General features: G+C 44.2%; 1 protein-coding gene across 3 annotated transcripts in view; it reads right to left on the reverse strand.

Moving 5' to 3' along the window:
* Nucleotides 1–14,804, reverse strand: part of LOC137421059 (beta-hexosaminidase subunit alpha) — a 38,500-nt gene extending 23,696 nt beyond the window's left edge. For 2 of the 3 annotated variants that reach the window (XR_013622413.1, XM_068106735.2), the window contains exons 1-8: nt 14,252–14,688; nt 11,546–11,611; nt 6,453–6,499; nt 5,494–5,604; nt 4,167–4,268; nt 3,677–3,990; nt 2,204–2,290; nt 177–249 (exon numbers count right to left, since the gene is read on the reverse strand). Coding sequence is in view for 2 of the 3 variants with exons in the window: in XM_068106735.2 (XP_067962836.2) it covers nt 177–249; nt 2,204–2,290; nt 3,677–3,990; nt 4,167–4,268; nt 5,494–5,604; nt 6,453–6,499; nt 11,546–11,611; nt 14,252–14,612 (1,161 nt within the window). In the remaining variant the exon portion in view is untranslated. Of the gene's footprint in view, nt 1–176; nt 250–2,203; nt 2,291–3,676; nt 3,991–4,166; nt 4,269–5,493; nt 5,605–6,452; nt 6,500–11,545; nt 11,612–14,251 lie in introns of all 3 variants that reach the window. The other variant, XM_068106734.2, reaches the window with a different exon arrangement.
* Nucleotides 14,805–15,862: the final 1,058 nt, after the last annotated feature.

Raw genomic sequence — 15,862 nt, forward strand, 5'->3', positions numbered from 1 at the left:
TTCGTGAATTTAAAATAAATTAATTTGTACAGTCCCAACTCAAGCATGTTTGACTGGAGCAAGAAAGCGAGAACAGCCACAGACAGTTGTAGCCACCCCACTTTAAGGCACTACATCGATTTATTGAACAATGCAAAGCAAATCCGAAAACATCGACCAATAGATTAATTATGTACCTTCACGTCATTGTCGAAAACTTCTTGCCAAACTAGGTAACCTTTCTTGTTTGCCCCCACAATTTGAAGGATTCTGAAAAAGATTTTTGAGAGCAGTGAATCACATAGACTGTGCAATGTGCATACAAACCCGGTTCGCTCAAGTGGAGTTACAAAGAAAGATAAATCAAATTTTTTTAGACGGCGGTCAAAAGGCAAAACATGGCCCGTGTTAGCACAACGGGGTGAGCATTGTAATCCGGTGATCACACATGGTCAGGTGCCACCACCGCCGGGAAGTCAAAGGCAAACCCCACTGGGGCCATATTCCTCTCTGTGGCTGTATGCAATTGAGTGGTGATCTTTAAGGGTCACCTTTCAACTCTGGAAATGGTGGAGTATAGCTATCCCCCGCTTAACAAAGGGGTTACATATATCTATACCCCTTCATATAGCAACCCTTCGTGACGTGGAAGCTCGTTTTCTATCATTTCTTATGTACCGTGATGCCCCACTCCTCCAACATTCATTGGTTCACGAGTTATCAAGTGACCACTATAGTCGTCATGTGTGTGCGTCTGTCTGTGTGTGTGTCTGTCCGCAGGATAACTACCCGATGATATCATCCGATCTTGATGAAACTTGGGTGGGCGGTTGATATCATGATCTAGTTGTGTCCTGCGTAGAGTGGGCGTATTGCGCCCATTGTGGGCGGAGCCACGCCCGAAAAAGATGTCTTTTTAGGGGGTAATCGAGTTCAAGCTACATCTTCTCCGAGGAGTTTGGTGGAATCTGACAGGGGTTTCAGTATTTGGTTAGGCCAATGTCATGTGTCTAGCCCCACGGAGCTCGATTTTTCATTTTCACCCCAAGGTCAAGGTCACAAGGTCATGAAATTTAGAAAAGTCGATTTTTGATGGTTATATTACATTGTTCGCTTCCTGATAGGGTGAAATGTCGTACATGATCTTATATTATCACATACACAATAAAATACAAGTTTTCCAACAAATTTCAGAATCCTCGACCTTTGATCTTTGAAGGTCACAAAGGTCAAAGTTTCAAAGTTGTCGGAATCGAACCGAATTTTCGGTATTGTGTAGCTAACCAGTCTCATAACAGATAAAATACATTCCTATTTATATATTTTCAATGTCGGTTTTGACCTTTGTCATTGAATACCGCTCGCTCGTGAACCATCGTCTTCTCCTGACTTGTTTTTCTTATTTTTCAAATAACATTTTAAAGTGGAATTGTACCAAGTTAAAGCTTTTAATATTTATGCATTTTAATTCTCACTTACCAAAAAGAGATTAAATGAGAACGACTCACTTTTCTTTATCTTGCACAACGATTGGTGAAAATAGAGGATACATTTTTTTTAAGTAAACCTCGAGGGCAACCTGAATTTTACAAACAAAATGGTTTCACTCCCCCCCCTCCCCCCTGTATGGCCCATATAGCTCTTTCTTGTCCCCCACCCCAATCAAAATCCCTATGGCCGATTCAAATTACCGTTGCTCGAGCAAACCCTGATTAGTGGGTTAGTTCAAGAGGGAACTCGGAGTGGAGCATGGACAGAGATAATTTAAAGGGATGTGCTTGTGACCGACCAGATATTCGGGAAGACATGTTGTGAAGTGAGGGAGTCACGGCAGTACAATCGACAGAGTGTGGGGTGAATGAGTAGCACCCTGTTTTCAGATCTGCTTGATCAGCAAATGCGGGTAGAGCGGTGAGCGTGCAGTCCTGCAAGGGCTCAAAAGTGGAGGTAGTTGTTCTGTGGAGTATCAGCCTCTTCTAAAGCCTTGAGGGTTACCAATTATAATATAGGTAGTTCTCAAGGCCCTTTCACTGTATCGGGACTGTACTGCCATTGCGGCACTCTGTGTACTGTACCCTCAAGCCTCTTCTACCCGAGTCCACTGTACACTATGATGCCTCGAGGGTGCTTTCACTGTGGCAAAGGTTTTTCATCCTGCACAGAGGTCCTGTAACCTGTACAAAAAGCCAGGCTTGAGGCCTGTATGAAGAGTTTCACCTCTCACCTTTCAATGTAGAATGACTCCAACTTGCGGTAGTTCGTCCCAAATCCTATTTTCTTCATGAAAGCTTTAATTACTGGATTGCTTCTCCTGCATGCAGGTACACACAGGTGGTTTGTCAACACGAAAACACAGGTGTGCAAGATAATGCTTTTTCCAGAATAGTGAGATACTGCCAATGTAATTACAAAGTCATTTAAAACACGTGCAAAGGCAACTGGTCCCATCATGCCTCTGTCATATATCCACACCTTACATGTCCCATCTGAAAAAGTAATAAGTATTGTATAGCTAACCACTGGCAAGGAATTTGGCCAGCATACCGACACACAATAGTCTATTGTTTGAGAGATACCACTTGTTATTTAATGTCCACAACTGAAATACAGAGAGGGCAGTCCTCATCTGATGCACGAGGATGTGCATCTGGAAGCAGAACGAGTGGTCAGTTAAATCTAACCCAATCAGAAATCGACCCCAAACAGAATACTTGTAGTTCAATGGTGAGCTGCACACTATGAACAGAGCTCTCGTCATCCAATGTAGGCCCCATAATTCTGTTGCAACGCAAACATTAAGTAATCCTTCAACATCTCATGGAACACACTTGATCAAGACCACAGAAGATTACAAGTGATGCAGTGTACCAAAAAAAAAAAAAATTAAAATTAAAATTAACAAGTAAAGATACATTCAAAGTACACCGCCCCCATGCCAAATAATTAAATATCCCACAGTGCGGCATTGCCAGGGCGCCTTAGGCGCCCGCAAATACCGCAATGCAGCTCATAGAGAGTGCATTGGGAGGGAGAGGTGTACAATAATTGATTGATTAATTGCATAATTAAAATCAATAAAAGATTATCATAAAATATTTTCTTAATCAATTGGCTAATAGCATAACTAAACACGAGTGCTTCATCCGAAGATGTATCTTTTAGAGATTTAATTACATAAGTCATGAATAAAAAATTAAATAATTAATCAATGAAATGATTAATCAATAAATCAAAAATATCCTTTATGGCCACATCACCTGGTCACTGTCATGTCCAAATATCAGCTTCCTAGCTCAAAAGGTGCCTTTGATAATGGCCAGAAGAGAAAGTAAATGTATAAGTACTTAATTAATCGCTAATAAATAAATAACTCATCAATTAATTGATTAATCAAAAAACAAAAAATACCGTTTTTGACAAAGTACTTGCTCACTATTGTGCCGAAATTTCAGCTTCCGAGCTCGAAGGATGGCTGAGATATCGCCCGAACAAACAAGAAAACAAGAAAGAAAACAAGAAAACAAACAAACAACCAGTGAAAACTGAGTACTCCCTTTCAGCGTGCGTCACTGCCGAGCCCCCTTCGGTGCCTGGCAATTACGTTTTGCAATGCCTGGCGATGGCATAGGAAAGGAGCGGTGTAGAAAAAGAGTCAACTGTAATTTAGGTGCAATGAATGGCTGGGTAAATAATTTACCAGCAGGTAAAGTCGACCTCATCGCCTCCAAGGTGGATATAATGGTCATGAAATACATTTGAAACTTCCGTGAAAAATGTATTCATGAAGTTGTAGGTGGAATTGAGCGCAGGGTTGACAGGCCCGTAGGACCCTGTTGATTTTGTCCCAGCAAAGCACTTTGTCAGGAGACCGGGCTGGCCCTTATTCCATGATTGGACATGTCCTGGCGTGTCAAACTCTGGCACGACACGAATGCCACGTAGGCGGGCGTACTCAATTATAAAAGCTACATCCATCTGGGTGTAGACGTGTGTGGCTGGATTGTAGGCACCCTGCGGGGGTCAAATGGAAAATACAACCTTGGAATTCCAATCTTAAAGCGAACAAAATGCAACTTTTCGTAATCTTTAAACAGGTGAATGTACACAGCATGCAATCTGGCAAAAAGTTGAAAACTTTGACAAATTGAGCCTACCCATCCATGTGAGCTTTTCAAGAAAATCCTCACCTTGTTACTCAGCTCCGGAAACATGACGCTCTGGTAAGGGAAGGAGGGATCGTCTACGATGTGCCAGTGCAGAACATTGAATTTGTTGTATGACATCGCATCCTATCATCATGCATGGGCAGGAAAGCATCTGTACAGCAATTCACTAAATAGACATGATGATATTGCACACAGCTAGAATAAAGAACAAATAAATTGCAACTGTGTCCCATGGTATTAACATGCTATCCTAGGTATTAACAATCAAAGACAGTATGCGTTTCCATTTTGTTTCGTTATTAATGGTACGAGGGGAAGAGACAAATAAACGCAGTACAATATATGGCATTTTCACCTGGGATCATAGCGTCATGGGCTAAGTGTTTGGATAAAGGCCAAACAGAAACAAACCCACTTCCTTTTTTGATTGTTCTGCACATCACCACATACCTCCAGGTAGGTGTTGTAGATTACTCGATCTTGTGCTCGGCGTGTCATCATTTAGCCAAATTTTTTTTTTTTTTACACGATCTTGAAGGCGAATAATTCTTCTCCCAAGAGACGTGACTAGTTCGGGTAGCGTTTAACTCAACATTGCAGCAGATTGAAGATCGATTTGTTTGCACCATTTCATGCCAAAGGAAACACGTACTCGGTTTATTACCGGGTTAAATTGAAGGAATTCAGTGTGCAAGGCAAATAAGAGCCTTTTGGCAGGCTTGGGTCATTTTGTTGTAAAATTTTGCTGATGAGAAAACTCAATAGCCTTAAGGAACAAATCACAGGCCCTTGTAATAAACAGATTTAAAGAGACAATAATTTTATTTATACAACAAAGCCACATATAGCCTATCATGCCCACATTTCATTTAATGTTCACTCAAATAAAATTGACTACAGTACTTAAAATTTGGAGTCAACGTCAATTTAAATCTTTAAATCCGTATAACATTTGATTTATTAACAGAGTCCAGGTAGCCATGGTACTGAGTCAGACATACAAATGGATTCTTTAACGATCAAATGACTGCAGGCCTGGCTGCCAGCGTAAAAATAGGACCACGGGTCCTGAAGCTCACCTGGATCATGCGCATCAGTCACCCAAACCCCCCACAAGCCCACTCAGACCCTAATATTTTAATGCCATGAAACAAACTTTGGTACATTACGGGTGATGATAGTTGTGGTCAAGTTTCATCGGAACTGCTTGTTTAGTTTCTGAGAAGAAAGCAAACATCTATATCGGGGGGCAACCCACTCCTCCCCACTCGTCTCCCCAGCCCGTAGAACCCCATAAAGTGAAGCAAAGGCAGACTTGGGATTGACACCCCGCTGTGGATCCACTTGCCAGGTTCTGGTAGAGTATGTAAAGCGGAAGAAAGTGCCGCGATGTATCAATCAGTAGGCCACGGTGAGAAAAGCGAGGGAAGTCATTGATGATGGTCTTGTTGATGACCAGCTGGGGGGAGGGTGGTGAGGGCAAGAAGTGGGAACAGGAACAATTCGAGTTCCCTTACAATATACTTCAAATCGGTCGGGGGCCAGTAGGCCCATCCGGCCTGTGCAATAGTTTCCAACCTATGGCTATTTGGCCATGCTGTCCTTTTTCAAAATCGATCGTCAAGGAAGTAGCACGTACCATTTTAAAGTCTTTGGTATGGCTCGACCAGGGTTTAAACTGCCGACCTCCTAGATTCAGAGCGAACCATCTAACAATAATTACACCACTGAGTCTGGTTGGGTGACTGCTCCATATTTCAACCGAAAAGAAATTGGGCAAATGAGGACACTTGGGATGTGAAAGAAAAACGAGCTGTTCAGCACATTTCTTTTCAGTTATGGCAATTGTGCTCAAACTGGTTTGTGGCAATTGGATTAAATTTCAGGTTAAACCAGATCTGTTAGGCTTTTAAAAAGGGAGGATAAATCCCTGACCTGACATTTGCTGCATTGAAAAAACCCCAAAACATCTCAATCTCGACTTGTGAATAAGCTGGCAAACACTTGTGTACATGTGAGATAAGATTCCTTACAAAGGGAGGAGTTAGTCACAGGTTAGACGATAACTCTACAATGTGTGCAAACAAGAACGATTGTGATGAAAAGCAAGTTAATTTTAAAACAACCTGAAAACACAATGCCACCGGCGACATAAAGAAATAAAGCACAAAGTAGAGAAAAACTCCAATTGAGCATCAAAACTGTAAACCGAGGAAAATGGCATCAATGGGCCTTCAGTGCACAGAAAAGGGTGCACCGAGTGCATAGCACTCGGAGACAAGTGTGTGTCCCGGAAGACTCACTCACCGAGCCATCAATTGCCTCAAACACAAGCTGGCTAAAAGTCTCCAAACCTGCGAAAAGATGGAAACGTGGTTAAATATCTTGTGCACCAAAATCACCAGAAAAATCTCAATGATGCTTCAGCCTAATGTCCACAAATGCTACATGTACAAGATAATTAGTTTTTCAACATTGTCCGACTTGTAGAGCAATTCAAACCGAGTCACCGAAATGCCAAGAAAAAGAGCATGAGATAGAGTGAGGGATAAAGGGGGGGGGAGGGGTAAGAGAAAGAGAGACACCTCTCCCTTCCAGCCCTACACACATCAAAGGGGATTCATATCTGATGCAGTAAAGCTCAACATCGATATCATCTGTGAAACAAATGGAAACAAGAACTGCACTCGGTAGAGAGCATACCTCCACCAGGCTGAACACTTTACGTTTTGTATCCCACTAACAGATCGGATCTGGATTCGGACCTGAATCAAAATCTAATTGGCTTGTTCTTGTCACCTACCCAACTTATCCACCAAGTTTTGTAATAAATCATCCACAACTTTTTGGGATATTGTGCTATATATATATACAGGGTGAGTCAAAAGTAGCGCCCGATTTCTGTTTATATATATATTTCTGTCAGTTGATTGATTGTTTGACATTTGTATTACAGTGTACAAGAAGGTATAAATAAATGAATGACATGTTTATCTTTATCAGCTTTCGAAACTTTATCAGCTTTCGGCTTGATGAAAACTTTCCCGGAAAGTGGATCGGCCGCCGCGGTCCGATCGAGTGGCGGCACGCTCCCCAGACCTTACACCTCCAGATTTCTTTCTTTGGGGGCTCATGAAAGACCTTGTTTATCGTGAAAAGCCTCGTACCATTCAGGAATTGAAGGCTCAAATCACTGCAAAGTTTGAGGAAATTGATATCGAACTCTGCAAGCGTGTGTGCCACTCTGTGCCTGCTCGGCTGCAATTGTGCATCGATCACGAGGGAGGGAACTTTGAAAATTGCAAGTAAAACAGCTTGGTACACTTCCGTAATAATTTTCCCCCGAATAAATGGTTAGATAAACATGTCATTCATTTATTTATACCTTCTTGTACACTGTAATACAAATGTCAAACAAACAATCAACTGACAGAAATATATATATATATATATATATATATATATATATATATATATATATATATATATATATATATATATATATATATATATATATATACACAGAAACTGGGCGCTACTTTTGACTCACCCTGTATATATATATATATACACACCACCGGTCAAGAGTTTTAGAACACCTCAATTTTTCCAATTTTATTGAAATTTAAGCAATTCAAGTCCAGTGAATAACCTGAAATGGTACAAAGGTAAGCAGTAAACTGCTCGAGGTTAAAAAAAAGAAGTTTAGGTTAGCAAAAACGGGAAAATAATGTAAATTGCACAATTATATTGTAAAAAAAGGCCTTCTTCAGGGAACGAGTAATGGGTTAACAACTTACAGCTGCTCTGCAGCAATGTAAGTAAATTAAGCCTTGAAAGTTGATGCAAACAATTCCTACATGTGTCCGAACCTCTGCTGATTACTTGATTACAAACCCCCTGTCTGTATAAAAGCAGTATTGGAACAGACTGTTATTATACCCTCTGCAGCATTATTTGGACAATATTGCACTGCAGGAAGTTGTATATTGGAAACTGGAGGAAACTCTGACAGGAAGAGGTCTGGCAGACCCAAAGCCACAACAGAATTAGAAGACAAGTTTCTGAGAGTCAACAGCTTGCGTGATCGGCGGCTCACAGGACAACAGCTTCAAGCACAGCTTAACACTGGTCGAAGTAAGCAAGTCTCAGTTTCAACTGTGAAGAGAAGACTTTGAGCTGCAGGTTTGACAGGTCGAGTGGCAGTAAGAAAGCCATTGCCAAGATGGCAAAATAATAAAAAGAGGCTTGCCTGGGCCATGAAGCACCGCCAGTGGACTACTGAAGACTGGAAGAAGGTCTTATGGACCGATGAATCAAAATTTGAAATATTTGGTTCATCACGCAGGGTTTTTGTATGCTGTCGAGTAGGCTAAAGGATGGTTCCTCAGTGTGTGACACCAACTGTCAAACATGGAGGAGGAAGAGTGATGGTCTGGGGGCTCTTTTGCTGGATCCAGAGTCGGCGACTTGCACAGAGTGACTGGCACCCTGAACCAAAAGGGCTTCCACAGCATTTTGCAGCGCCATGCAATACCGTCTGGTGTACGCCTAGTTGGTCAGGGGGTTCATCGTACAGCAAGATAATGACCCTAAACACACCTCAAGGCTATGTCAAAACTACCTTCGAGGAAAAGAACAAGACGGTCGGCTTCAAATCATGGAATGGCCAGCACGGTCTCCAGACTTAAACCCCATCGAGCTGGTTTGGGATGAACTGGACAGAAGGGTGAAAGCAAAGCAACCTACAAGTGCAACACATTTGTGGGAACTTCTGCAACAGTGTTGGGAAGAACTTCCCGAGCAATATTTGATTTCCATTGTAGAAAGAATGCCACGAGTGTGTTCGGCGGTTATATCTGCAAAATGTGGCTACTTTGCCGAGTCAAAAATTTAAATTAAATTTTGTTAAACAAAATGATTCTATGATTTCTTTTTATCTCCAATTGTTTATTTGTTCTATGCTTAATTTCAGAGTACATTGAGACAATAAACGGTGTAAATTTCAATAAAAACTGGAAAAATTGAGGTGTTCTAAAACTATTGACCGGTAGTGTAAATATATCATTATTGGCACTATCACTCAATGGTGAAGAATCACTTTAAAAAAATTTTTAATTCTCGTATACGGATCCGGATTCCAATCTTCACCAAAATTGAAACAATTCTTCCTTGTCACAACCCCAACCTGTCCACCAGGTTTCGTCCGAATCCGTCCACAACTATTTGAGATACCGTGCTATATATTGTTTTTGTCCTGTCTCTCAATGGTGAAGAATCATTTTTAAAATTATCAGATCCAGATTCGGTTCTTCACCAAAATCTAATCATTTCGTCCTTGTCAGATACCAAAGCTCCCCGTTAAATTTCGCCCGAATCCGTCCACAACTTTTTGAGATATCTTGTTCAGAGACAAACAGACAGGAGTGAAAACATGACCTCCATCCACCTTCGTTTGCAGATGTAATCATGATATTGATGCTTAATTCTTAATTTAGCTCTTACACGAGCCTCGATTCTGTATTTAAAAAAAATAATAATAATAATAATTAAAGTTTCATTCAATTTTAACATTAATTCCTCCAGCAAATATTAAATTAAAAACAAAACAAAAACTAGAGCGGCACTCGGTAGAGCGTATACCTCCGCCAGCCTGAATAGTTTACGTTTTGTATCCCATTGATAGCCCAGATCCAGATCTTCACCAAAATCAAATCCATTTGTCTGTGTCACACCCGCAACCTGTCCACCAAGTTTCATCCGAACCCATCCATGGTGTTTTGAGATATCGTGCTCACAGACAAATGGACAAACAGGGGTTAAAACTTAACCTCCGTCCACCATCGGTGGCAGTGTTAACTAAAGAGTTCATAGAACGCCCTACTCCATACAGTAATGAGACAAAGGTCTCCCTCTGTAGGAGCTTCAGCTCTCCTTTTATTTGGATTTTTATTTTAAGCTCAGACTGGGGGCCGCCTCTCTGTTTGAATCTCGACGTTCCCGCACCCTGAGAGTGCAAGCAACGAATTTGATTTGTCGAGATGGGGTATAATTTTGCCAAATTGCTAAGCTGAAGGTTTGTGGAAGTACAAACAAGTCGATTTCCCTTCCATGGTCTCCAAATATATAATTCAATTTAAATAAAATGAAGATTTTAACGGTTGTAGTGAAAACTTATTTCGGAAGTTTACCGCCGTTGATGCAGTGTATTTTACACCACCCTATGTACCACGACACCTTAGTCATCAGTGCCTGTAGTTTGTGTCCATTATGATGTCCTTAGAAATAGGAAGCTTCCTGTTTGGAGTGATATTTAATTTTGTTTACTGCCAGACAGGCAGACAGAGGAAAAACATTATCTCACTCCTCTCTACGCATTTGTGTGATCGGGACAAATTCAGAGCCAAAGTACGGTAAAACGGAAAACTTGTCTTCCTATTCATGTTCTGATATACGTATATACACATCAGATATATATATATATGGTACTATACAAGTATTTAAACCCCCTATTCATGTTCTGATTTAGCCTGGTGTTGGCTTAGCGGTTAGGGTGCCGGCTTGGGATCCTTGGATACTGGGTTCGAATCCCGGTCGATCGCTGAATTAACGCCAGAGGGGTTGACTCAGCCTGTCATCCTTCCAAGGTCGGCAAATTGAGTACCAGCTTGCTGGGATGAATGATCCCGGTGTGTACCCCGGTTTAGAATAGGTACACCATATCCCTGCGCATCGAAGAGGCGACTAAGGGTTGGCGTCAGGAAGGGCATCCGGCCATAAAAACATTGCCTCAAACAGGGAACCATGATTGTCATGGGGCCCGCAAGGCTAACTCCCGCTCTAGCGGGGAAAATGGCCTTAAAACGATCATTCATTCATTCGTTCATTCATTCGTTCATGTTCTGATTAGTGTTCAAAATAAAACACTAACTTGGAATGAGATCGTTCTTCCATCATTCATAAACTAACATTTATGGATGGACAAAGAAAGTGAACCAATTGCGTAACCGCGGTTTTGGTTGTAAATATATAAAAGTTTAATTTGCAGAACAGTTTGGTTTTCACAGGAGGGTTCAACGTGCCACTGGGACATGTTTAGTTGTACAAGAAATGTTGATAATCACGAGATCATAAACGAACTTTTGCAATCACACGCGGTGTTATCTATCAATTCTTGTTTTCGCGATCTCTAAACCCGATCTATCCCACAAAAGGGGAGGAAATGGGAATAAGAGAGTTGAGGAGCACGGCGAGCCAGGATTTTGGGAGTTTAACCAGCAGGGGATTGCTGGGAGAAATGTATCCAGTCCTGGAGAACCCAAGAGAATGGGGACGGCAGGGTTTGTGAATGAATAACAATTATATATATATATATATATATATGGTACTACATACATTACCTCTCAACGCTCCCCAAATATTGTCTGCTGTAAGTGTGGCGTTTTCTTGTTGAACAACCAGCTGGTCTGCAAAACAGGGCAATCCACGTAAACTGGACAATAGTTCCTCCAAGCACAGGGTGAGGGACCGGGTTAGAGTAAAACACTCTGGTTGAGGGACCGGGTTAGAGTAAAACACTGTGGTTGAGGAACCGGGTTAGAGTAAAACACTGTGGTTGAGGGACCGGGTTAGAGTAAAACACTGTGGTTGAGGGACCGGGTTAGAGTAAAACACTGTGGTTGAGGGACCGGGTTAGAGTAAAACACTGTGGTTGAGGGACCGGGTTAGAGTAAAACACTGTGGTTGAGGGACCGGGTTAGAGTAAAACACTCTGGTTGAGGGACCGGGTTAGAGTAAAACACTCTGGTTGAGGGACCGGGTTAGAGTAAAACACTCTGGTTGAGGGACCGGGTTAGAGTAAAACACTGTGGTTGAGGAACCGGGTTAGAGTAAAACACTGTGGTTGAGGGACCGGGTTAGAGTAAAACACTGTGGTTGAGGTACCGGGTTAGAGTAAAACACTGTGGGTGAGGGACCGGGTTAGAGTAAAACACTGTGGTTGAGGGACTGGGTTAGAGTAAAACACTGTGGTTGAGGGACCGGGTTAGAGTAAAACACTGTGGTTGAGGGACTGGGTTAGAGTAAAACACTGTGGTTGAGGGACCGGGTTAGAGTAAAACACTGTGGTTGAGGGACCGGGTTAGAGTAAAACACTGTGGTTGAGGGACCGGGTTAGAGTAAAACACTGTGGTTGAGGGACCGGGTTAGAGTAAAACACTGTGGTTGAGGTACCGGGTTAGAGTAAAACACTGTGGGTGATGGACCGGGTTAGAGTAAAACACTGTGGTTGAGGGACTGGGTTAGAGTAAAACACTGTGGTTGAGGGACCAGGTTAGAGTAAAACACTGTGGTTGAGGGACCGGGTTAGAGTAAAACACTGTGGTTGAGGGACCGGGTTAGAGGAAAACACTGTGGTTGAGGGACCGGGTTAGAGTAAAACACTGTGGTTGAGGGACTGGGTTAGAGTAAAACACTGTGGTTGAGGGACCGGGTTAGAGTAAAACACTGTGGTTGAGGGACCGGGTTAGAGTAAAACACTGTGGTTGAGGGACCGGGTTAGAGGAAAACACTGTGGTTGAGGGACCGGGTTAGAGTAAAACACTGTGGTTGAGGGACTGGGTTAGAGTAAAACACTGTGGTTGAGGGACCGGGTTAGAGTAAAACACTGTGGTCGAGGGACTGGGTTAGAGTAAAACACTGTGGTTGAGGGACCGGGTTAGAGTAAAACACTGTGGTTGAGGGACCGGGTTAGAGTAAAACACTGTGGTTGAGGGACCGGGTTAGAGTAAAACACTGTGGTTGAGGGACCGGGTTAGAGTAAAGTACTTGGGGTGAGGGACCGGGTTAGAGTAAAACACTCTGGTTGAGGGACCGGGTTAGAGTAAAGTACTTGGGGTGAGGAACTGGGTTAGAGTAAAACACTCTGGTTGAGGGACCGGGTTAGAGTAAAACACTCTGGTTGAGGGACTGGGTTAGAGTAAAACACTCTGGTTGAGGGACCGGGTTAGAGTAAAGTACTTGGGGGTGAGGGACCGGGTTAGAGTAAAACACTCTGTAAGGGACCGGGTTAGAGTAAAGTACTTGGGGCGAGGGACCGGGTTAGAGTAAAACACTCTAAGGGACCGGGTTAGAGTAAAGTACTTGAGGTGAGGAACCCAGTTCGAGTAAAGTACTTGATGTGGGGGACCGGACGGGTTAGAGTAAAGTACTCGGGTGAGGTAATGGGTTAGATTAAGGTTCTGAGGGTGAGGCACCGGATGGGAGTACATTTCTGAGGGCGAGGAACTGGATGGGAGTAAAGTTCTGAGGACGAGGGACCGGATGGGAGTAAAGTTCTGAGGGTGAGGAACCGGGTGGGAGTAAAGTTCTGATGGTGAGGGACCCGATGGGAGTAGAGTTCTGATGGTGAGGGACCGGGTGGGAGTAAAGTTCTGATGGTGAGGGACCGGATGGGAGTAAAGTTCTGAGGGTGAGGGACCGGGTGGGAGTAAAGTTCTGAGGGTGAGACCGGGTGGGAGTAAAGTTCTGAGGGTGAGGGACCAGGTGGGAGTAAAGTTCTGAGGGTGAGGGACCGGGTGGGAGTAAAGTTCTGAGGGTGAGGGACCAGGTGGGAGTAAAGTCCTGAGGGTGAGGCCCCGGGTAGGAGTAAAGTTCTGAGGGTGAGGAACCGGATGGGAGTAAAGTTCTGAGGGTGAGGGACCAGATGGGAGTAAAGTTCTGAGGGTGAGGGACCGGGTGGGAGTAAAGTTCTGAGGATGAGGGACCGGGTGGGAGTAAAGTTCTGAGGGTGAGGGACCGGGTGGGAGTGAAGTTCTGAGGGTGAGGGACCGGATGGGAGTTAGTTCTGAGGGTGAGGGACCGGATGGGAGTTAGTTCTGAGGGCGAGGGACCGGATGGGAGTTAGTTCTGATGGCGAGAGACCGGGTGGGAGTAAAGTTCTGAGGGCGAGGGACCGGATGGGAGTAAAGTTCTGATGGCGAGGGACCGGATGGGAGTAAAGTTCTGATGGCGAGAGACCGGGTGGGAGTAAAGTTCTGAGGGCGAGGGACCGGATGGGAGTAAAGTTCTGATGGTGAGAGACCGGGTGGAAAATGCTGCGTACTCACATGCTTCGCTGTCCCCCAGATTGGGGTATTCAAGGCAATAGGGTTTTGCCACTTTCACAGACACCAACAAGCGGAGCAGCGTCGCCTCGTTGCTCGGCACGACCCTGAAGGCGGCGCGGCGGGGCACGATCAGCCGGTAATAGCGTCTGAAAGCATTCTGCAGCACCGTGCAGCCCGCACCGGCAGCCGACCCGGGTCCGTGCTCGATCAGGAAGCCGGTACTCGGCAGGGTGTATGCTTCGGCAGAGCGGTGCAGGTGTTGCGGCTGCGGCCAGAGGACGCCGCGCATGCCCGACCACCCGAGCGTCCCGGGCATCCACAGAACAAAACACCATAACACCGTGAGACGTACCATCTGCATCGTTACAAACACGGAACTGAGAGCTCAAGGCTTCCGCACGTGATACCGACGCAGTCACCGGACGCCGCCCTAGAGGACGTCAGAGCGTCAGCAAAGCGGATCCAGTGGTGCTCTGACGTCAGCACGTAACATCTCCGGAAGACGTTAACGTTGTGCGGTGTTCGTGTTCATGTTGAACGCGCTCTTGTTGATGAAGGTCATTAGCGAATCCCATGTTTTTGAGTGTCCCGGTTCGATCTGTATGGTGTTCGCGTTTACGTCGATACATCGTATGCGCTCTACTCTATATAAGCACCACACTGTACACAGATTCTGAAGTACCATACTCGCTTACAGAGGGCTGGTGTTTGGAGGAACAGTTTATTAGCAAAACTCCTGTTGGGTGGTTTGCCTTCCCCTCCCCGCAGTAGTCGGGCAGGAATTTGTTCAGGATGATCGCTGCGATAGATTAATGCGCACACATTGATGACTCACCTTGCCTGTGAAAAACCAGGTGACGGTTTATAGGTGGGTCGGGGTTTAAACCCAGGCTGGACTGCTCAGAGGCGAGTGTGTGTACCTGTATATCTTCCCCATCCTCATATAACACACACACACACACACACACACACACACACACACACATACACACGTGCACATACACACACACGTGCACATACACAAACACACACATACACATATGCACACACATACGCATACGCACACACGCGCACACACATACACATATGCACACACACACGTGCACAAACATACGCATACACACAGGTGCACACACATACACACACGCACACATTTTTTATTTTTATTTTTTTTTGTATACTGAATCGAGGCTCGTGAAAGAGCTAACATTTACTTCACAAACAAATCAACCAGACAAACAAAACACACAAAAAGAGGGAGCGGAAAACAAGATGGGGAGAGAAGGGGAAGCACACAAACACAACATTTGAGAGCAGGGAGATGTGTGGGAGGGAGAGGGCTTGGGGGGAGGAGGCGTGGGAAGGGTGGGGGGAACATACACACACACACATGCACGCGCACACATACACACACACATACACATACACACATATATATATATACACACACGTGCACGCACACACATACATACGCACACAAACACACACAAACACACACACACATGCACACACACACGGCATACACACGTGCACACACACACGCACATACACACACGTGCACACACACACACGTGCACACACACACACACACATACATACGAGACAAACACT

Source organism: Myxine glutinosa, chromosome 2 (genome assembly GCF_964187855.1).
Source record: "Myxine glutinosa chromosome 2, kmMyxGlut1.1, whole genome shotgun sequence".
Taxonomy (NCBI): Eukaryota; Metazoa; Chordata; class Myxini; order Myxiniformes; family Myxinidae; genus Myxine; species Myxine glutinosa.